Below are 22,762 nucleotides of genomic sequence, written 5' to 3' on the forward strand. Positions count from 1 at the left end.
GTGATGCTGTCAAAGTATTAAGTATATTTTTAATATGTATATATGGGGATAGTAAGCTGTAACTTTACTTTGAACTTAAAACTTTACTTTAAACTCTGAGATTTCATATATTGGGACAAACGACACATGCCTGGACACTGTAGGTGAGAGCCTTTCATTGGATTGGAGGTCTGAGGTCTAGGTTCAGCAATATTTAGTGCCAAAAAAATGAGCTGACTAACTGAATATACCTAAAATGATCAAGTTGTTCCTTCCTTGATTGTATGGACATGGGATGGGATGCCAGGATTCATAGTTCAGAGAGCACGAGACATCATTTTCGCACATGGATTGGCCACCACAGAGCTGAAACCTTTATCCCACTGAGGATCTTTGGGATGTGTTTGAGAAGACTTTAACAGTCCAACTCTCCTGTCGTCACTTCTAGGAGATCTTTGTGAATAATTCATGAAACTCTGGATGGAAATAAATATTGTGACATTGCATAAGTTAATTGAAATACCACAGTGAATGTGTCCTGCCAACAAAGCTAAAGGTTGTCCGATGAAATCTTAGAGTTTAACTTTTTTTTGGCTGCCCAGTGAATCACACAGTGTCATTATTTGTAGAACAAAAACTAAGTCATTATGCAGAAGCAGTTTGTGAAAAACTAAGTGCACCCTTATTGCTTCTATCGTAATTACAGGGAGTGCAGAATTATTAGGCAAATGAGTATTTTGTCCACTTCATCCTCTTCATGCATGTTGTCTTACTCCAAGCTGTATAGGCTCGAAAGCCTACTACCAATTAAGCATATTAGGTGATGTGCATCTCTGTAATGAGAAGGGGTGTGGTCTAATGACATCAACACCCTATATCAGGTGTGTATAATTATTAGGCAACTTCCTTTCCTTTGGCAAAACGGGTCAAAAGAAGGACTTGACAGGCTCAGAAAAGTCAAAAATAGTGAGATATCTTGCAGAGGGATGCAGCAGTCTCGAAAGTGCAAAGCTTCTGAAGCGTGATCATCGAACAATCAAGCGTTTCATTCAAAATAGTCAACAGGGTCGCAAGAAGCGTGTGGAAAAACCAAGGCGCAAAATAACTGCCCATGAACTGAGAAAAGTCAAGCGTGCAGCTGCCAAGATGCCACTTGCCACCAGTTTCAGAGCTGCAACATCACTGGAGTGCCCAAAAGCACAAGGTGTGCAATACTCAGAGACATGGCCAAGGTAAGAAAGGCTGAAAGACGACCACCACTGAACAAGACACACAAGCTGAAACGTCAAGACTGGGACAAGAAATATCTCAAGACTGGTTTTTCTAAGGTTTTATGGACTGATGAAATGAGAGTGAGTCTTGATGGGCCAGATGGATGGGCCCGTGGCTGGATTGGTAAAGGGCAGAGAGCTCCAGTCCGACTCAGACGCCAGCAAGGTGGAGGTGGAGTACTGGTTTGGGCTGGTATCATCAAAGATGAGCTTGTGGGGCCTTTTCAGGTTGAGGATGGAGTCAAGCTCAACTCCCAGTCCTACTGCCAGTTTCTGGAAGACACCTTCTTCAAGCAGTGGTACAGGAAGAAGTCTGCATCCTTCAAGAAAAACATGATTTTCATGCAGGACAATGCTCCATCACACGCGTCCAAGTACTCCACAGCGTGGCTGGCAAGAAAGGGTATAAAAGAAGAAAAACTGATCTGAACCCCATTGAGAACCTGTGGTCCATCATCAGATGTGAGATTTACAAGCAGGGAAAACAGTACACCTCTCTGAACAGTGTCTGGGAGGCTGTGGTTGCTGCTGCACGCAATGTTGATGGTGAACAGATCAAAACACTGACAGAATCCATGGATGGCAGGCTTTTGAGTGTCCTTGCAAAGAAAGGTGGCTATATTGGTCGCTGATTTGTTTTTGTTTTGTTTTTGAATGTCAGAAATGTGTATTTGTGAATGTGGAGATGTTATATTGGTTTCACTGGTAAAAATAAATAATTGAAACGGGTATATATTTGTTTTTTGTTAAGTTGCCTAATAATTATGCACAGTAATAGTCACCTGCACACAGATATCCCCCTAAAATAGCTAAAACTAAAAACAAACTAAAAACTACTTCCAAAAAACATTCAGCTTTGATATTAATGTGTTTTTTTGGGTTCATTGAGAACATGGTTGTTGTTCAATAATAAAATTATTCCTCAAAAATACAACTTGCCTAATAATTCTGCACTCCCTGTATAAGAGTAAGTAGCAGCCAGGTGGTGCTCATCACATGCACTTGATTCAGTTGCTACCTCTCAATCTGGCAAGGGTTATAAGGCCCTTTACAAACTACTTGAAGTCCACCATTTTATGGCGTCAAAGATTCAAGGCAGTCTTCCCAGGATTGGTGTCACAGCAAATTTACCCTAAGATCAGACCACTGCCAGTGCCAACCCAAGAGCTACATCTCAGAGATCTACATGATTCAATGAGCATACTAAAACTTTACGGTTAATGACAACACTACTACAAAAAGACTGAAGAAGTATTGCTTGTTTCAAAGGGTGTCAGAAGATAACCTCTGCAAGAGGCACTAGAGCTTAGTTGTTCCCCCCTCCTTTGTCCACCTGTTTCCCCTCCCTCTCCCCTCCAGAGAGGAGTTAAACAGTTTGATGGCGTGTGGGACAAAGCATGTGGAAACAAACAAACAAACACAGCATATCAGCACAAACACCTCACACCCACTGTCAAGCATGGTGGTGGAGGGGTTAGGATTTGGGCTTATTTTTGCAGCCACAGGACCCGGGGACCCTCCAGTCATTGACTCAAGGACAATATAATGTCTGAAAAAGATAGAATCAAGGTAGTGAAATGGCCCAGCCAGTCCAGACCTCAAACCTATTTAAATACTATGGCAAGACCTTACAGGAGCTGTGCATAAATGGATGCACACAAACCTCAATGCACTGGTGCGTTGGTTCGAGTGGTTCAAAAGTTCCTCCACAACGATGTGAGACACTGATAAAGTCATACAAAAGAACATTACTTTAAGTTATTGCTGGTAAAAGTGGTTCTACAAACTGGGGTGTGTTCATTTTTCACACACTGCTTCTGCATTTTGCGTCAGTTTTTGATAAATAATGACAAGATACAATATGTCATGTGGCGTAGTGCATCTGAGAATGTATTTATCTAATTTTAGATCCTGAAACAAAGCAGAAAATCATTTCAGGATCTATAAAAGACATAAGAAATTTCAAATTTTGCTAGTTACATTCTATGAATAAAAGGACATTTTGGCAAAAAATAATTTCCTGACAGCAGAGGAAACTCTTGCATTATCATACCATTTTTTTTTTTTAAATTTGACAGCAATTTCAGGGGGGCTGGGTGGGGGGATGGAAGACAAAGAGTGTAAACTGTGTGGGTGAGGTGAAAATACCCTGGTGGTGCTCATAGAACATTTTTACCCAAGAGGAAGGAAAAAGCAACACGATGGCAGCAGCGAGAGGTGACTACTGAAAAACAACACTGCATGTAAAAATAAAGAACAAACAAATATAGACCTCAGATACTGAGCAGGAAATCAAAGCGGGAGAGGGGTGTGTCACAAGTGAATTCACAGTCCAGTCACAAGCAGTTAGCATTAGCTCTAAGTCCAGGAGTTATCTGCACTTTATTCAGATTAGACTTTCAAAGGCTTTTTCCCTCACTGATCTGAAGCTTTGCATCTGAGTAAAACAGCTCCACGCTGTTTTTTTTAATGCTTTAAAATGGGAAATTCATTATGTTCATTACACATGGAAGAATTTTAGGCTCATACATTTCCTTTGAACGCTCTCATGGCTGAACGATTTCCCAAGTCTCTCTCCTCTTTTCTCTTTGTACCTAGTCCCCTTTCTCTAGCTTCTTTATGCAGGCCTTCAGCTGTTACGGCTCTTTAGTAACTTTGCATCTTTCCATGTGATAAACTGGCCCTGTTGGCAAAATGGCCAAGGTAGGAGTTTCCCTCCACCCTGATGAAGCATCTTCATATGTGCTTCATCAGGTTGGTGTGTGTGTGTGTGTGTGTGTGTGTTGTTTTGAGTGTGTATCTACGTGATGGATAATGAGTCGGCACGTCGAGGGCTCGTATTACCCCCCGAGGGTGTGTGGCATCATGGTTTCCAAACTGGTTGGTGGGTCTATATTAAAAAAGCCCTGTCATATTACACACACATACACTCATACAGTGAAACACTGTCTTAACTGAGTCACAGAGGAATGAAAGTCAGATGCTTTCCCAGTACCTATTTTTAAGATCAAGACTCAAAGCTTTGATTTTTTTTAACCTCCCCTCCCTGCTTAGTATAATAGTTACAACAGCGCAATTACCAGAATGGCAACAATCCACACTGAATGCCCGAAGTGCTTCTGTGCAACAGCTCAGCATTTTTAGTAGCTGGTGATGAGGCGTTTTAGATGGCAGCATTGCTCTGTCACCTGTTGCCTGGTCCATCACTCCACCGCTCTGATCAAGACTCAAAAAGCTCCACGGAGCTTTTTGAGTCTGGATTCAGATAACCCTTTGTAACTTCAGGCAAGATCCCCAGCAGCTGAAACATACTGAGTGACTTTCGTCATACTTTAAATATTCCTCATCACTATGAGGTCAAAGCTTCCATCTAACCATTAAAATATGTCAGTAACTTCTACACGGCCTGACATATTATTTGATAGATGCATTTCATGGTTCCCACAATGTGTCCCACTGACTGATATTCTTGTTTCCTCTAGCTCAGTGGTTCTTAACCTGGGTTCGATTGAACCCTAGGGGTTTGGTGAGCCGGTCTCAGGGGTTCGGCAGAGCCTCCGCCATGACATGCATGGCTCATTTTGTGCACCAGTAAAAAAATCACATTTTATTTTTCACTAAAGAGGGGTTCAGTGAATGCACATATGAAGCTGGTGGGGTTCGGTGCCTCCAACAAGGTTAAGAACCACTGCTCTAGCTCCACCATGAGGTCAAATGTCTTAACAACTTTTACTGCAGCAGCATTATGAGTTCAAAATAATCATTTTTCTGATACTGCATTGGTTTTTGACATGCAAAAGAGTAAATTGTAGAACGCTAACACAGCTAACTCTGTCAGCGTAAAACCACACCAGGTGTGGTCGTTGAATCTTCATCTAGCACCTTGAGGCGACTGCTGTTGTAACTTGACATTAGCCTCTTTGGCTTTTTGTCTCAAGTCAGGTCGAATGAACTCTCATACCAGACTAGCCTATATTAAATTATACGTTTTTGCAACTCGAGTGACAAATTGAGTTTATGGTTTAAGTCTTGTGCCTCCTGCTCTCATGATTTACATCTTAACCTATTTAACTGACCCCTTTTTCCTATTATATTTTCTCTTTCCCCCCATCTCTTCTTATCTTCTCATCAAGTTGACCTTTCCTGTCCTCTACTTCTCTCACCCTTCTTTTCCACCACTTCTGCTTTATCTCCTCTGATTTCCTGAGGTATTGGGGATATCGTCTCACCCCTGCGAGGAGTAGCTGATCTCTCCCTTTAGACTCTGAGACTAGGATAATGCCCCCATTAGTCTGTGGCATCTCTCCCTCTCTGTGTTTCCTTTCTCTTGCCTATAAACCACACATCCACTCGTCAAACTCGGTGAGTGGATGGAGGGAGGAGAAAGGTGCTTTGAAGATCAATAAGAAAGCCCTTCATCCCTCACTCATTCCTCCCACCGGACATCTCACAGACACACAGCGCCCTTCCTCCCTTTTTTTGCTCTCTCTGCTGGCCAGTGTGCTTAGCCGAGATCCACCATAGGACGCTGACCTTCTCTGATTTGATTCCACTGTAACTTTATGGTATGATGACAGTGATCAGTCCTCACATCAGAGGCGTGCATCAATCAGGTTGGAATGTGCTTTTTGCTTTGTTGTCTAATGCGACATCTGCTGGTTACCTCTCTGTAATGCAGGCGTATTTTTTCCCGCTCAAAAGTGACCTAGTTGCATCACGGGAAGCTGGTTGCTCCTTTCAGTGCAATGAACGTCTCTCAGATAAATGCCTGTTTTATTTTGAAGTAAACCAAGTAACCGTCCAGCTCCCACTATCCTCATTATACACTTTGTTTTACTTATTACATAAATGATTAGAATAAACCTCTAACTGTGCTTCATCATCATCATCACCTTCTATCTCTTTCAATATCTTTGGGGATCGCTTCAGGGGACCCTCTGCTGTGCTTACTCATGCAAAAAGGTGGCCTCTGCATGCGGAAACTCTGTGCATGTCCTGAAAGTTAAGCGGTGTGGTTTTTATCTTCCGTTATTCATATTCAGACAGTCTGAGGCTTCCAGCAGTAAACATTTCTTTCGCACAGGTTGTGCAGCTCGCTTATTTAATAAGCGTTAAGCGTGGGGCTGTAAATCATCAACAAGACTCCACAAAGCCTGCACTGTGGCGGGATGCTGCAGGCCCGCCCATATTCATGCGCAATAACTGCGCAGCAGCGCTGATCCTGAGAGTGGCGCTGCTCTAAAGACATTCGGGTGGTCCTATGATGTGAAGATCTGTGGTCTGTATTTTTTCTTTCTTTTTACAAACAAGCACGTTTTTTTTTGTGAAAGAAAGCAACACATCCCACATTTAGGCTGCACAAAAGGGGACTCTGATGTTTCCTTTTTGTGGATTTTAGGAAAGTGAGCGCTTTTTCCGGGGGAGTCAAACCGAGTTATTTTTTTCTCGATAAAGAGGAAATGCTACACTCTGGGGGACGCATGATGTGAAATAAGTAATGCAGCCAAAGAGGTCTCCCCCAATAAATGCTTAGCCCTTTAACCCAGAACGCGATCGCCGCCGGTGAGAGGCTCATGTTGCCTCCCAGGTGTTTTTACGCGCAGCCTCTGCACGCTAGTGAAGAAGAGAAAGCATAACGGGGCCACAGACGGAGGATGGTGGCGGAGATGGCCAGCTGCGGTGCGGCTTGCCACCTCGAGGATGGGTAAGTTGTTACTAGATCAGTGGAAAGCGTTGCTGTGCGCGATCCGCGGCGGTTTGTGTTTTTCAATTGTGAACAGTTTTGGGCGAATCGGCGTGGATGCAGAGCTAAAAATCTCGCCTCTCGTCCCCCACGCACAGGAAGTGGGAGTCATTGTCGCTGTAGTCTTTTCGGGGCTCATCTGCTCGTGCATTTCATGAAACAATAACAACAACAATATATGTCTGCCTAGTTTTCGCTTCCTCGTTGCAAACACGGTCTGTTTAAAATCTCTTTGTTGGTGTCTGTGCGCTCGCGCCGCTCTGTTGTTAAACATTGTGTGTGACAACAACGTATCACCGAGCGAGTTGGTAGCGCGTGCCAAAGCTGAAGCTGTAAAGCAAAGCTTATGCAACAGTTTAGTTCAATTAAAAACACACAATAAACATCGGTTTTCGTTCACGTTAATGCACAGCCTCACATTAAAGTGCAGCGCAGAGCGAAACACGACAGTGCCCACGCGGCTTGGTGATGCTTTGAGATATTATTCGGCGGGTTTTAACCGACTGTACTCTTCTAATTCATACAGTTGTCTTTAGTGATTCTGTTATATTCACCATCAGTTCATCCGTGAGCCACAGACAGGTGAAGTGATACTGATGACTCATTGTCATCGGAGCTACTGAGTTACTCGCACGGCATCACGCCCCACCTGGCAGGAAAAGTCCCCAAACACATGATCAGATGCCAAAAGACCTTAAAGATCTATGAATCTGTTAAATGTGATAGAAATTAATTCCAACTCCAGCTTTGTTTGTGAGGCTATAGCAGGAAAAGGCCAACTTTCACTTTATGATTTGATTAGAGATTTCTAACTTGCTGTAAATGCAATAAAAGCAGTAAAGTCTGGACAATAAATGACCGGGACAAAGGGCGGCTCTTTTGTTCCACTGCTGGTGCTATGTGACAGTTGTTTATCTATACACAAACGCACTCCTCTCTGTGCTGTTTGTGGGAAGCTGTTGCGACTGTGACATGATCCGGGCTTTATCTTTAAGCAGAAACAAACAGACAAACCACACAGAAGTTTGAGTTATCGAGTATGTTTTTAATTTCTAAACATGTAAGATCATAGGAGGCATGAGGACTCATACAGGAAGAGATGACTACTATTACCATGGCAATGACCCCAGTGGTGTTGTTGTGAGACTGTATGGCAGAGGCGCTGATGAGATGACCTTGAAGAGAGAAAGAGAGAGAGGAAAAAAGTTCAGCTTCCTGGACAGATGTTTAAAAACAAAGGAAAGCCTCAGCTCCTTATCAGGCGAAACAGCCGCCAAGCAAAAGAAATAAAGTATCACTTCTTGATCTTTGGTAATAATCCAGGCTTCCTGATTCATTTGCTTCATTTGGATATAATTGCAGCAGAGCGAGAGTGAGACAGGAAAAAACAAAGGCTGACCTATTTTTTCTTTTAACACATGCTGGTGGTGAACTCGTTCTTCTTGTGGGGTTGGCTTTTTTTTTTTTTTTTTACCCTTGAACAGGCGTGTTTCGTCTTGCTCTGACTGCATCAACAGGTTGCTCCAGTCTTCACACAGCATATACGAACACTTGGACAGCGTTCGTGTCTGGCTTTGTTTACAATGAACCGGCTGGTGTTTACAGTCAGGAAGACTGGTATCTAATATCTAAGTCTGAGTGCTGTCACTGAATATATTATTGCAGCATTAAGAAGAATATAGGAGCAGTACCATACTGCAGATGCTTGCAGTGATGTTTAGTGTGGTGCGATCTGTTTATCAGTCTTTTGCTTATATTTGATAAAACTTGTCATGTGCATAAAAATGTGTAGGACAAAGTAACAAAGTGCTTAAAGTCAATAATTAGCCAGCTAACATTGTATGATTATAATATTACACAATGGCCCTGAAAATAGACAGCCATATTTACGCTCTGCTTGATGCTGTCTTATGATAAAGCCATAAATGAAAAGAGTCTAACCTGAGTTGTTGAATGGGAAACAGACCCAGCCTGTATGTTTCCTCAGCTCTTTCCTTTGCTATCAACACTGCTTTGAAAGCGTTTGAGAGAAGGGAGTTTCGTGAGAAAGTGTGATGCAGGCCGTTTAGCCACACACTTCCTCTTTGACTGATTTACTCAGCCGTACAGAAAAGGAGAAGTACCGGCTACTGCGTGATCCTGCAGCTGCACAATTTTTAAAAACAAAAATAAATAAAAAAGCACTTTGAATCTTACACGGCTGGAGAATTCTGTTTGATTTATATTTGTCTGAATGTTATCTCTTCTGCCTTACAGAGACGGCGATATCCCCGCACCTGAGAACAAAGGTAAACACCAGCCGGTTCATTGCTTTCCTGCCCTCTCTTTCAGCAGCTCTTCATGTTTTCATTTTCTTTGAGCTCTCAGTTGTTCTCTTGCTATTTGAAAAGTGTGCATCCTCATCTATTTATCACTTCTTGTATTTTGTTTTACTCGTCCTTTCGTTATATTTTCCCAGCTGGCTCACCTTTCCTGTTTGCTGTCCTTGTTTCCATATCATTTGCATGAAAGGCTTGAAAGCTGCTGCTTCATGATTTGAATCTCTTGTAACACCGTATGCAAAAGTTTCGCTATTACCTTGAGATCTGGTGACTGTGGAGGCCATTTCAGTACAGCGAACTCACAGTCATGTTTAATTAACCAGTGTGAGATAATTTGAGCTTTTTAATATGGAGAAAAAAGGTTCACTGTGGTCATAAAGGGATGGTCACCAACCAGGAAAATGTTACACCTGCCAGAAGTGTTGATGCCAGGCAGGATGGATCCATGCTTTCATCTTGTTTTCGCCCTACCTGATCCTGCCATCTGAATGTAACAGCAGAATGTAAGACTTATCAGACCAGGCAATGTTTGTCCAATCCTGTGTTCTAAGCTAACGGGGAGATGATGCTGCAGCCCATTTTGCATTCAGATAGCTCGAGTGTAACGAGGTGCAAAAAGCAGTGAGGCCATTCTCCTCTAACCTCTGACATCAACAGGGCATTTTCAGCCAGAGGACTGATGCTCGCTGGATATTTTCCCCTTTTTTGGATCATTCTCTGTAAACCCCAGAGATGGTTATGTGAGGAAACCCCCAGAAGATCAGCAGTTTCTGAAAAACTATTCCATGTTTAAAACCGCGTACATCACCTTTTTTCCTCGTTCTGATGCCCAGTTTGAATTTCAGCAGGTTATCCTGAACGTGTCTACGTGCCTAGATGTTTTGACTTGTTGTCAGGCGATTGGCTGATTGTGGTTACAAGCGATTCAACAGGTGTACTTAAAAATTGGCCAGCGAGTGTATGTTACCATTCTGATATCAGGTACACTGTAAATCGATATCAGTCTGATCCTGACTCGAAGCTGGATTGGATATCACATTTCCAGTGTTTGGTAGTTTAGTCTTATTTAAAGTAGGAGAAATGTATATTTAGATTCACTAAACATCTACAGTCTTTCAAATAATATTTCCAAAACATGAATTCCAGTATGGATCTGACAAAGCTGACTTATTTTGATAGCTTTAAATCTACTGGTGGAGTAATGAGTCAGTTAATAAGTCACAAAAAGAACCCATTAACCTCTTTCTGTTTTTTTTCCTGTATTATGGTTTTCAGCCAGCAGATGGCAGCTAACACCTTTCAATACTAACCAAATCCTTGAGGTTGCACACAGCCTCTAGCACTCTCTGCATATTTGTGATTGCATCTGCATGTGTGCATCTGTGCGGGCACTTGCTCTCCACCTTATTTGTCAGCCTGATGAAGGGAAGCAGCCATGCCCAAACGACAAATAAGAGGGATGCCCGCTGGCTCAGCTGTGAGACAGCAGCAGCAGCAACAGCTGCAGTGAATGAGATGGGCCATAGGAGGCATATGAGGACAAGGGAGAGAGGCATGGAGAAGAAAGTGCAGGGAGAGGTGAGGCAGACAGATTGAGCAAAGTGAGACAGAGAGATTGATGAGGGAGGCGCTGTGAGCGGAGCTGCAAAGACAGCATCTGCTTGTTAGTCTAAGATAAAACTCTCTGGGCCAGATGAGGAGGGGCTCCATCCATTAGCCAGCCTGGCGCTCGGCCACATGGCCCGGTCCACGGACAGTCAGTGCTGCTGGGAAGAGAGAAGCAGCAGCAGTTCCTCTGGACCCCATCTACGTAAATGTGCCAGAATGTTAATGCATTGCACTTATCACAGGCTTGTTCACGGGGTGCTGCGGTTCAGCTGCCGTGAATGACGCATCTATAAAAAACTGCTGGTGTACTTCAGCCCTGCTCAGGGCTTTTTGGTGACTAATATGAATTAAAACCACACACTGCACGAACCTAGAAGTAAACTAAAACTGGAGGTTTCTCACTGGGGCTGCACCTGTTCTAATCCTGTACTTATTTTTGTGATGCATCACATGCTTCACTCTAGTTTTTTTTTTCTTCTTTTTTCTGACTTTTAAACCATGTGAGTGTTGAGCGCTTGAGGCTTACTTTCTCTTAAATAGGTGTTTTTCTTTGTGGGGGAAGTAGAAGAAGAAACGGTCTGAATAATTTAGCTTTCCCTCGATTTACATACTATTGGTTGTTTCTATTTTTACTGCAGGATTATGGTTGCTTTTCTGGTAAAACAACAGCAGCTTTTTTTCTCTCTGACAGCTGTCAGGGTCCTGGGCAGTATGACTAAAGAGGGGGTTGATTATCAAACCATTTAAAGTATTCTAGTTTCCGTAGTAGTGATGATGCCATAATGACAATCACAATGACATATGTGTAGTAGTGAGTAATAAAATTGGGGGAAATAAATGTTTTTGGATTTTCTCACATTTTGAAATTATTGCATCAGATTTTTCTAAATAACCAGCAGCCGTCTCAACGTTTTCACTAATCTGTTTACAGATAATCTGGCAGAAAATGACAGCAGCGGTTCAGGTAAGCACAAATATCGCACTGTGCAAAAGTCTTGAGCCACCCCTCATTTCTTTATATTTTGTTTACAAAATTGGAAATGGGTTCAGCAATTTATTGCAACGTTCAAGCACACATGGAAATACTACATTTGAGGCAAAAATAGAGTTGAAAGTCAGTATTTGGGATGACCAGCTTTATTCTTCAACACAGCCTGAACTCTCTGACCCAGCTTTCTTGTAATTCCTTCAAGTAGTGTTCAGAAATATTTCTTCACGCTTCTCGAAGAACATCCAAAGCTCTTCTTTGGCTCTGGGGGGGCCAGTCCATGACTGATGCTGGTTTCACTCTGTGTTTTTCTATCCAGGTTTGCTTTTACTACATTGGCATGTATATGTTTCATTGTCAAGCTGTGCCCCCAGACTCTTTCCAGATGGCATAGCATGGTGGATCAAAGTCTGATGATACTTTTCTGCTTTTGTAATTCCATCAATTTTGGCAAAAATCCCCTATGACAGCATCTCTTCTGTTCACATGATGATTTGAACCAAATCTTTCAAATTTTGTTGCCTCTATTGCCCTTGCAGTTCTTGTGTAATTTAGCACACCCCAAGTTTTTCTTCCTGTTTCCCCTTTCTTAAGTATTTTTTCTTATTTCTTAAGGACGTGAATTTCAGATACAGTTAATCCGCTATAGATGGTTTTCTAGCTCTGCCACTTCTTTTGGCCAGTTTCCTCATATTTGTTTTTAAGTACGTCATGATGAAATATGTCAAATCTTTGGCTAATAGCTCTTTGAGAATCACCTTGCTGGTGCAAAATACTGTTGTATGTCTGCTGAACTGTGTAAACATTTGTTTTGTAGATTCACCTAAAGGGATGGTACAACATTGTGGCTGCCTGCTAGTGACAAAGGTCCTAAATATACAATTTAAAAATTGGTTGTAGCAAACAAAAACATTCTTCTGAAAATAAAGTTACAAAACTAGAGTGAAAATGAGGTCTTTTAGATCTTTGATAGACTTTCAGGAAGCCAGGAGAACCGTCGCCATAGTCCACTTTAAAAAGACTAGACCGCATGGCTCCCTGGAAGCAATATAAAAAGAAATAAGTGGTGCTCAAGCCTTTTTTCACAGCACTGTATGTTTAGCCAGCTGTGGCATGAATCTCTTTTATTTTTTATTAAAGATAAATTCTTTTAACACATACTCTGCACATCGATTTGTTGAACAGAAAACACAGGAACATCCACCGACGAGAGCTCAGAGGACGAAGACAACAATTCAGAGGAGGATGAGGCTTATGGTGAGAGCCACATTTTCATAACTTGATGGAATAATTTTTCTTTTTGGAAAGGACAATGAGAAAAACCACACTCTTGTTTTCCTTGGTAATATGAATATCCAGACAGCAAGTGTCACCTTTGCTTTGGATAGATTTAAACACCTTTTCTTTATTCTTCCAGCTCCTCTAAAACTCGTTAAGCGACACGTTGTTTAATCTGAATAAAACTGTTGCTAAGATGACACTCTGGGGCAGTGACGTACTGAAGTTTTGTCATCAGGTGGGGGGAAAAACCCAAGATAAATTGTTATAATTAGTGAGTTTCACAGGTGCTGTGGGCAGAGTTGGTTTTGACCTTTCCCTGCTTCTGCCCTTTGTGCTAAGTTAACGAGCTGCTAGTGGTATCTTTTATATTAGGCGTTGTTTATAAAGTGCCGATTTTTCTCAAAGATGTCCCAGGAAATGAATGCATGCTGCAAAAAGTTGAACTATTTCCATTAATATTCCTGCTTCTTCTTTTCCTTGTCATTTAATCTTTCAACAGGAGGCACTGAGAGGGATGGAGAAGAGGAAGGTAAGATCTGTTTGACTCACCAGAGTCACTACTTCATGGCTCCTCGTGTTGCCGCTGATTAAATGAATGAGTTTAAAGTCAACAGAAGTGCCTGTTTGATGTGTTGCATTTTGGTTTCAAGAGTTTTCTATAAATCCTTCAATTTGCTTTGTTTCCTATCCAGAGAATGAAGAAGCCCATGCAGGAGACTCTATAAACAGTAAGACACACCAGGAAATAAACTCTTATTTTGCTTGTTTGTGTACATGTAGATGTTCGTGCCTGCTTGTAGGAGCTGCCTAAACCTTAGCGATGACTCAGTAGTCTATGGTCACAACTGTGTTTTACTGGCAGTAGTACTACATAATTATGTCACAAATATCAGATTCAGCTGGCTTTTTAATTAAGGAATCAAAACTAAAATGTAACTGAACACACTCCACCCTCTCGCAAACATCCACACACTCGCGCGCACACACACACACACACACACACCCTGGGACTGGCTGCAAAATTTGTTTGTGGGATATCTCAGAGGCTTAAAATTGGATTTCAGCCTGTAAGATTCTCATGTGATAGTTGCTGATCAGAATCCATTTACCTCACAGAGGCAGGTGCTGGACCTGAAGCAGGGGTGTTAAATGGGAAAGGTAAGCCCATGCCAAGTAATGCGCTACGCTGCACTCATGATAGTGTTGCCCGGCTCATGAATAACCTCTCGTTTGTTGCCATGTGTGCTGACAGATGAGAGGCCCTTCAAGTCATGCTGTGAAAAATGCAAAGCCGTCCAACAGGTGAGCTCAGAAACCAGGTGCTATCTGACAAAATGCGATTTTACAGCTACCGTTTAACTTCGTCTGACCCTTAATTCTGTCTTCATCACAGGGTTACACCCTGAACAAAGTTCAACACAGCCAGGCTTTCTGTGCGTTAGCTGGCTCGACAAAACCTGAAACCCCTGTTAGAGATAACGGGTGTCAAGGCGGCAGTTATCAGATTAAGCTTCAGGCCTGAAAAAAGGATTGTTTCACGGGTCATATCACTCTTTTACACACAAAATTACCCCAGGAGTGCAGCCCACTCCAATCAGAAATATTATCAGATGATGTAAAACACTGTAAACACTGTTGAAAATAAGACAAAGATTAAAGCTGCAGAGAATCCTTAATCTTGGGATTTATCACACATCCCTGAAAACGCTCCCTGTGCTGTTTCTTTCTAAGGTGACGGCTACACATTAGACCTCTGAAACTTAAAGCTTATTGTTCCAAAGCCTAATAATGGAGACGTGGAGATTGCTTTAGTTTGTCAGCAGATCAAAGTGAAATTAGTTTTATCGATCGAATGTGTTTTCTCTGTTTTAGTAGCTACGTTAAAACATTTTCTTCATCACCAAACTAACACATGCACATTCCTGTGGCAATGAGACACACGGTTTGTACTTTATTCAGTAGTTTTTAAATCATTCTGTGAGAAGAGAAGAATCAGTCTAAACTTGGCACTTTCAGCTGATTTTAAACCCAAACTCTGAACATAACCTGCTGCTGACCAGGTTATATTTGGCATAATATAATACGGTGTTTTAGCTGGGAAAAAAAAAACACTTTTATGACACAGAAAACTCTGATTTTAAGCTTGAGACGGCTTGCTAAGCCATTAATCTTGCTTTGTAGCACACTCTTTTACCTGTTTCTGTCCTTACTGTGTGCTTTGCTGTTGTTTGCTTTTCACAGAGCCATGGCAGTGAGCTCGTTACCCCGAAGAGACTGTCTAAGGGGCGGTTGCAGTAAGTGGAACATTGTCTCCATGCATCATGCTCACGTTTATTTTGTTCAGCTCTGATAGCTCAGCATCACTGACTCTGTGTTTGTGTCTTTCAGGGTGCAGCTAGAAGAAGAGGGCACATATGAGTGTTCGGTCACTGGTCTGGTTTTTGAAGCGTCCGAGCGCGTTCTTGTGCGGTACTCTGTCTTATCCTGGTCCAAGTTTGGCGCCTTTCTACATGACTCCTGGAAGTTTGCTGGACCCATCTTCAATGTGGACACAGTCAATAAGGACGCGTCTGTCCTCAAGTCCATCCAGTTCCCACACTCCATCTGCCTTGCTCGTAAGCTCGTAGGGCATTCACCCAGCACATTTACGCTGTGTGAATGAAGCAAGAGTTCTGACTCGGTACAACAATAACTACTCAGTTTAAATGTGAAATGTTGTTTTTCTGTCTTATATCACAGATACTGACAATGACATGACATTCAGTGTCCTGCACATAAAGGGCAACCGTCCAGTCATCGAGCCTACAGTGGATCACTCAGGGAGCCACGTTAAGTGGAATGTGACGTCCCTATCGCCCGTTGGTCCCATCATTCAGACGAGCCAGGCTGTAGAGCATCATGGGGTGGTTCTGGTCTACAAGCAGCTCACCACTGACAACAACAGCTACAGCTTCCACGTTTATCTGGGCACAAACAGTGCGTCTGACATCAAGGTAAGTGGTGTTTTTTTAGAAAGATCTCCAACCAGCTCTGTTTTGGTTGTCAGTAGACTTGCGGTGTATTTCCAAACCTGACATATGGTTTTGGAAATTTGGTCAAATTTAACCAAACCCTCCTCGGGTTTCAGGATCCTGTTTTCTTTCTCTATCTCTGTCTTCATTTCCACAACATCCAGTTAGAGCACACTTCTTTGAAACGGGCATTGGCAATTGTTAGTGACACGATTTAAAAAAAGTGCCTTGTTTATTTTCATTCTTAAAAGTGTAACTGGGATTCAGCACTTCTTTCCCCTCCCAGTATCTGTTTCTGTTCCATAACGAAATACTGCAGTTACCTTGCACTAACGCAGCATGCACATGGTTACACAAGGTTATTTTCTGATCATGCCTGACCACAAACACACATGTTTAACAAATGCACATGCTAAACCCAGACGACTGAGGACAGTAATCAGTTTCACATTTATAGAAAATGCATATGTATGTGTGTGTATAGATATAAAACCGTTAACTGCCCACTTTTAGAAGAACACGACCGGCCAACGCTTTGACCGACTTCTCATGATGTTTCTCTTAAAGTGAAAAGTAAATTCTGTGTTTCAATTGAGGAATTTTTCTTTACATTGAGTAGAGTTCAAAAATAAAACTGCAGCAAAAATACCTTCGTTGCAGGAGCAGCACACAGAAATATTCCATTCATGAGACCATCAAAAGTCTCCTTGTGTTTTTCAGTCACGGCCAATTCTTTCTGGACGAAACTCCAGAAAAATACCTCACCATTGAAATTTTGTAGAAATTTGTTCGAAATGTAGCTTCCACTTTTTGTTAATTAGTCGAACTGCCAACAGCTTCAATGGTGCAGATTTCCAGGATTTTGTATTTCAGCTACAATTTGTGCTACCGGCCTTAGTAAACCAACTGTCATTTAGTTATTTACAGTGAAGCGCAGGGTTTGTGCAGGGAAATGATTCGAGTATTCATCTTCTTAAAACAAAGAGTCATATCAAAATAAAAGAAAAATGTCAGTGACCAAAATAGTGTTTGCGTTACTGTAAGTGTACCGTGTAAATATGACAGCTACATGACATTAAAGCTGTAAAGCTGTTGGTGTTTTTCTTTTTTTTTTTTTAAAAACTTGAACTACTGAACTCACTCAGGAAGTGTTTGTGGTTTTGTGAGCATGTGTGTTTGTTTTTGAGGATGTTGCTGGTCAATAGTCATTCATTTATTATAACCTAAAAAAAGGGCTATTTCTAAAAATGCATTGATTATTTTTTTCCCCGTATGATGTCTTTTTTTCCATTGCTGCTGTTTTCCCGTCGCTCTGTCCTACCGTCATTCACCGTGAACTCTGAGTCCTTATGAGACGCCCTCAGTTTAGTAACTTCTCTGTCATCGTTGCCTACAAACTGAACTCCAGCTATGTTTTTTTTAAACTAGGATATAAAGAATCAGGTGCGGGGCTACAAGACTCGCTACATTGAAATAGTAAAGCCTCCCACGTGCAAGCTGGACGAGGGAACGTATCGTCTCCTGAGCGAGCCGGAGGGAGACATCAAACCTCAGGTGTGTGTCTCTCAACAAATCTGCAATTTACGTGGATCAAAAAGCAAAAACCTTACACGTCTTAAATTTGGGCTTTCAATGTGATCTCCTTGTGCACCTGAGGGCGGCTTCCAGCACTGCTGCTATTTTTGATTGCTCAGTGTTAGTCCCATTCTGTCCACATTCAGCCAGCAAGGCAAGCTGGATCTTCTTCTCCTTGGTGCAAAAATGGTGACTCTAATACGAAATATTATTTTTTGGAGAAGAAGACTTCATCAAATGTTCTCCCTCAGATACTTGAGGAGATTAGAGTAGCATTAGAGTCTGCAATGACAAATTTACAACAAACAACCTGATGAATATCTGGGTGGCTAAAAGAAAGACAAACATGTTCCTTTCCTGTGGATTCTTTAACTAGAAAATGCTACTTGGTCTGTTGGCCATAGCTGGAAAGCCAGCTTTCATTATCTTTGCTAATCCACGACGGGAAAGTCTCGCCAGGTTGACAGTGAAGTTTGATGTCTGCACAAGACACATTGGTTAGAACTGGACTTCCACAGAAAGATCTAAAAATAGCAGGAGAGCTAGAAGTAGTTCAGACTCGTCCAAAGGTGCTTTTTGATTTGATCTCATTTATAAGATTTTGCTTTTCTATTTCACTGACTACACAGCTAAGTTGTGTCTGTGTGTCTCTGTACAGGAACTGAAATTCACCCTTGCAGTCACTAAGATGAAGGGCTACTTTGAGGCTTTCTTTGAGCAGCACCCTCCATTTAAATTGTCTCTCATAGAGATTAACACTGAGGAGACTGTATGGTCTGCTACCATCAGAGAAGGTACCGGTGCATGAGTCTTACTTTGGAGACACTTTTGTCTTTTGGAAGTTTGTGTTTATGTTGACCGAAAACCGAATAAACCAAAAAGGATTCACTGGTCCACGTCCATCTTTTGCTCTTCCCTTAGGTGACTGTGTGGATAACACTGAGAAGAAGCCGCGGAAAAGGACAAACAGTATGCTGGCTCTTTCACTTTTTTGTAATCCGATTAGACTTTAGCACGTTTTTAGCTTGAAAACATTAACTGATGTTATATCTGTCTCTGAAATAGGCAGACAGAGAAGCAGCAGCCCCTCAGAAGACGAACTAGCCTTTAAAAGAACTCGAATGCAAGACGAGCCAGGTATCTTTAAGTGTCTGACTGTGATTTCAGCAAAACTTCATGAACAACTTTATGGCCAAGTCAACAGTTCACACCTGAACTATTCCAGATATGCCTAAAATCTTACTAAAAACAAATACCCATGTGTTTATGTGCATCTTTCTCCAGATGGAGTGAAAACAGCGGCCACTCAGGGCCAGGACATGTCAGAGAAGCAGCTGCTACAGGTGGCCAAGCGGCTCGGGAAGGAGTGGAAACAGGTGGCTATCTTTCTAGATGTTACCTCCAAGGAGCTGGATAATATCCAGACAGCAGAGACAGATGTGACCATGCAGAAGTTGAAGATGCTGTTGATGTGGAAGAACAGGAATTCGGGAGAAGCCACGGCTAGGAATCTTTTGGAAAGTGTGAAGGAGCTGGATGACTTGCCAAATGAGGTTCATCAGACATTACAAGGTACAACACTGCAAACCTAAACAATTTAAGATGGTGATGAATGCTCGTGAAGAGCAGGCATGTAAAAGTCAACCAATCAAATTGTTGTTAGATGGAAAATCAAACTGATCAACCTACAGAGGGCTGAATTCAGGGACACCCCAAAAATCAAAGTAAAAAAATAATCCAGCAGACTAGTCTGTGTTACCAAAATTTATTGCAGGAAGTAGTTTGTATGACCCACACATGCTTGGTATCCTGAGGGATCTTTTCCCATATCTGGACTAGGGCATCACTGAACACCTGAGAGGTGCTCGATTGGATTTAGTCAGGCAGCGAGTCAGGGGTATAAATGCATTCACCTACATAGCCTCTCCACGTGTGATCGGGCAGCAGGAGGAAGCCAGTACCCACTGCACAAGTCTAGGGTGTGACAATACGATTCAAGGAATTCATCCTGATATCTAACTGCAGTCATTGTGCCGTTGCCTAACCTGCAGAGGTTCGTGCGTCTCTCAGACCATCACTGACCCACCACCAAACCGGTTAACGGGTAACTGAACGACGTTAAAAGCAGCATAACCTTCTCCGCGGCTTCTCCAGCCTCTCTCACACGTGCTCAGGGTAAGCTTGCTAAATAAGAGTCTCCTGGAATCTCCTCCATGCTCTTGAGACTCTGCCGGTCAATCGCAAAGGCACGTATTGACCTGCTGGGTCCAGGTATGGCCAACTGCTACCAGCGGTGACACTGACCCTAGCTGAGGAGGGAAAAAATGCGAGTGTCCTCAACCTGTAAAACATTCCTGTTTTATGGGTTGTCTCATTGTTCCTCCTCTTGCAACACCTGTTGTTTATTTCATTAACACCAAAGCAGCTGAAACCGATTAACAACACCCTCTGCTGATTAACTGACCAGGACAAAATCCCAGAACTTTAACTGACTTGATGCTTTGCTCAGATTAAAAAGTGTTCCTTTTCATTTTTTAGAGCAGTGTATACAAATAGCCATCTGCACAGGCTCATGTAGAATCTGTACAAAAGGGACAAGCCTTTTGTTATCAGTATGCATAAGCTGGTAATGTTTGAGCAAGCTTCGGTTACATGCAGATAAACAGTCCTTTCCACGGAGCACAAAAGATGGATGCCATTTGAGAAAATGCATCAGATAACCATCAGCTATGGTCTGCTGATGATTTATCTTGTTTTTCTGCATTAGTCAAACAAATATTAGCTGGTGGAAAGGAAAATCTTAGTCCAGATATCCCCTGGATACACCAAAAGCCCAGAAAAATACAGTACTAGTGAGATGACATATTTTATTTGATGTATTTTTGTAGGCTAACCCTGGGACTGAGGACCACACCTGGTTCCCTTTGAAAACAAACAAACAAAAAAAACAGTGGGACTTTTCCACTTCGTGGATAATTGCAAAACAAAACTGGGAAATAAAAGGTTATGACTGTACATGTTTCATTCAGCAAGACAATCTTGACCAATTCTTGTACTTTTATGTGTTTTGGGTTTTTTCTTTTAGTATATTTTTACTTTTTAATAGGTGTAAATAATTAAAATCTTTTACCAAATGAGGCTCGCAAGTTTGCGATTCTTGGAGAAAAGTAAAATCCTAACATCGGAGTTTATAACTTAGGCATGTTCAGTGTGATGACGTGAATGTCTGAAGGATCATGAAACCGCTTGTTAACGAACAACTTTTACTCTAAAACAAACTGTAAAAAATACTCCAAGCTTCTGTTAGTCACTGACTTTATTTCAGGCATCTAACCAAAAAACTGTTCTAAAACCCATCACGGTTAGGACAGGGGAACCCGAAATACAAAAGGCTCATTTCCAGGAACCGTAGAATGGGACAGGCTCCCAGAGGCCAACTCATCAGAGTAGTTGTGTTTGCGATGAGCTGAAACTTCTTGCTACTTACCTAAATAAAGTATGCATGACAATCCCACCGATTCTATGTACTGCAGTACAAATATTACTGTCTCAGCAGCTCTTTCACTCTTTAGGTGAAGAGCACTGAAAATTCAAACTCAAAGGATGGTACAGAATCTTAATTCATTATTTGTTGTTTGTTGTTTTCAGATATGATGGTTAACGAAGCGGTAAAGTGAAAGGGAAAATGAAAATGAATTCCATTACTCTTGGATATCATCGGCGGGAAGAAACGATCTCAGGAACACAACAGAGCAGAGTTAACGTCTCCCTTCAGTTTGCATTTCTCTTTGAATATTTTCTAGATATGAAACTGATTTGTTTATAGTTCTGCATTTCATAAAAAGGAATCATTTCCTTTTGTTTCCCTTCTTTAGGTCAGCTGTAGTTTTCTTGGGTTCTGTGGTGAGTACAGAACCAACTGTGCTGTATCTAAGGATACAGAAATAAATTAGCTTACCTTTATCTTTAAGCAGGTAAAAAAAATGACCAGTAGAGGCGTAGAGGTCATTGAGATGTTTAGTAGCTAATTATGTAGCCAGTAACAGATGTAAATGTTTGGTGCTGCAGTGTTGAAACTGCAAAGACATCTGGAAAAATCCATCCATTTGTGTGTGTTCTTTCACTTTTGAATGTTGGGCTTGTGGGAATTTTTATAAAACAATTAGGCATTATATCACGTGGACGTGAAAATGACTGTCCACAGAATTACAGACTGAACTATGAAACTAGTTTGTGTTTTTGTAAACTTGTCCGCACTATTTCCTGTAAATAGATTCCATTTCATTGTCACTCATGTTTTTTTAAAGCCAGTTATGTCTGTTTTTTGTCTACATGTCCTTTATTTGATGCGATAACCGTGACTCTGTAAAACAGCTGTGCACGAGGACCAGAAAATGATGCTGATTATGTTTAACTGGGAATCACGTCCTGCCCTCCGGAGGCTTGAATGCATTTCTTTTCTTTTCTTTTTTTTTTTGTTTTTTTTCCCCCAAATGTGTGATCTTTATGAAAAACAAAAATGCAGCATGTTGGGATTCAGGGATAAATTTAGGTGTTTTACCTGTGTGAGTGCAGCTAAAACTAAGCAACGTATATTTTAATTCAGTTTTTTGAGGATTATTTCGCAGATCTAGACCTCAGGTACGATTAAGTACAATAAAATCAGCAGGAACATCTGTGGAAATCTTTCAGGTACCAATTGCAAATGTTTTTGTAAACATTATTTGAGAAAACCACAATGTTTCATTCAGAGAAAAGGGTTGTTTCCTTAAAAGAAAAATACCACTAACAGTCCAATTTATCCCTGTTACAAATGTGTTTGTTGTTGTTGTTTTTTCCTTTTCTTTTTAAACCATGTCAGAATCTCCAAAGACTTTTCATAAAACAAGTGAAATCACTGTTTGTTTCATCATTTTAAGGAAAGTGATCCGAATTCACACCAAAACAGAATAGTTCCTGCTTTTGATCGTGTCTCACCAAGTTTC

General features: G+C 41.6%; 1 protein-coding gene across 2 annotated transcripts; it reads left to right on the plus strand.

Annotated features, from left to right (window-relative positions):
* Positions 1 to 6,539: 6,539 nt before the first annotated feature.
* Positions 6,540 to 22,675, plus strand: LOC146694137 (uncharacterized). Of its 2 annotated transcripts, none has more exons than XM_085430270.1 (17): positions 6,540 to 6,954; positions 9,250 to 9,281; positions 11,854 to 11,886; positions 13,096 to 13,167; positions 13,691 to 13,720; positions 13,884 to 13,919; positions 14,308 to 14,349; positions 14,444 to 14,493; positions 15,433 to 15,485; positions 15,580 to 15,806; positions 15,931 to 16,184; positions 17,631 to 17,756; positions 18,436 to 18,571; positions 18,699 to 18,746; positions 18,843 to 18,914; positions 19,062 to 19,349; positions 19,829 to 21,416. In XM_085430270.1, exons 1-17 carry the CDS (start codon positions 6,905 to 6,907, stop codon positions 19,876 to 19,878), a joined length of 1,599 nt encoding a protein of 532 aa, XP_085286396.1. In that variant the 5' UTR covers positions 6,540 to 6,904; the 3' UTR covers positions 19,879 to 21,416. The 2 variants fall into 2 exon arrangements, with proteins under 2 accessions (XP_085286396.1, XP_085286397.1); XM_085430271.1 differs by lacking the exon at positions 19,829 to 21,416 and adding an exon at positions 21,426 to 22,675 and having other exon boundaries at positions 6,543 to 6,954.
* The last annotated feature ends 87 nt before the right edge of the window (positions 22,676 to 22,762 follow it).

Source organism: Copadichromis virginalis, linkage group LG14, assembly GCF_057382275.1.
Source record: "Copadichromis virginalis isolate Kocher_CV1m ecotype Utaka linkage group LG14, C_Virginalis_male_GT1.1, whole genome shotgun sequence".
In the NCBI taxonomy this organism is placed as follows: domain Eukaryota; kingdom Metazoa; phylum Chordata; class Actinopteri; order Cichliformes; family Cichlidae; genus Copadichromis; species Copadichromis virginalis.

Coding starts and splice junctions, on each gene's coding strand:
- LOC146694137 (XM_085430270.1), top strand. CDS start 6,905: ATGGTGGCGGAGATGGCCAGCTGCGGTGCGGCTTGCCACCTCGAGGAT. Junction 13,168..13,690: donor AGAGGAGGATGAGGCTTATG/GTGAGAGCCACA, acceptor ATCTTTCAACAG/GAGGCACTGAGAGGGATGGA. Junction 19,350..19,828: donor GGTTCATCAGACATTACAAG/GTACAACACTGC, acceptor CCTAACCTGCAG/AGGTTCGTGCGTCTCTCAGA.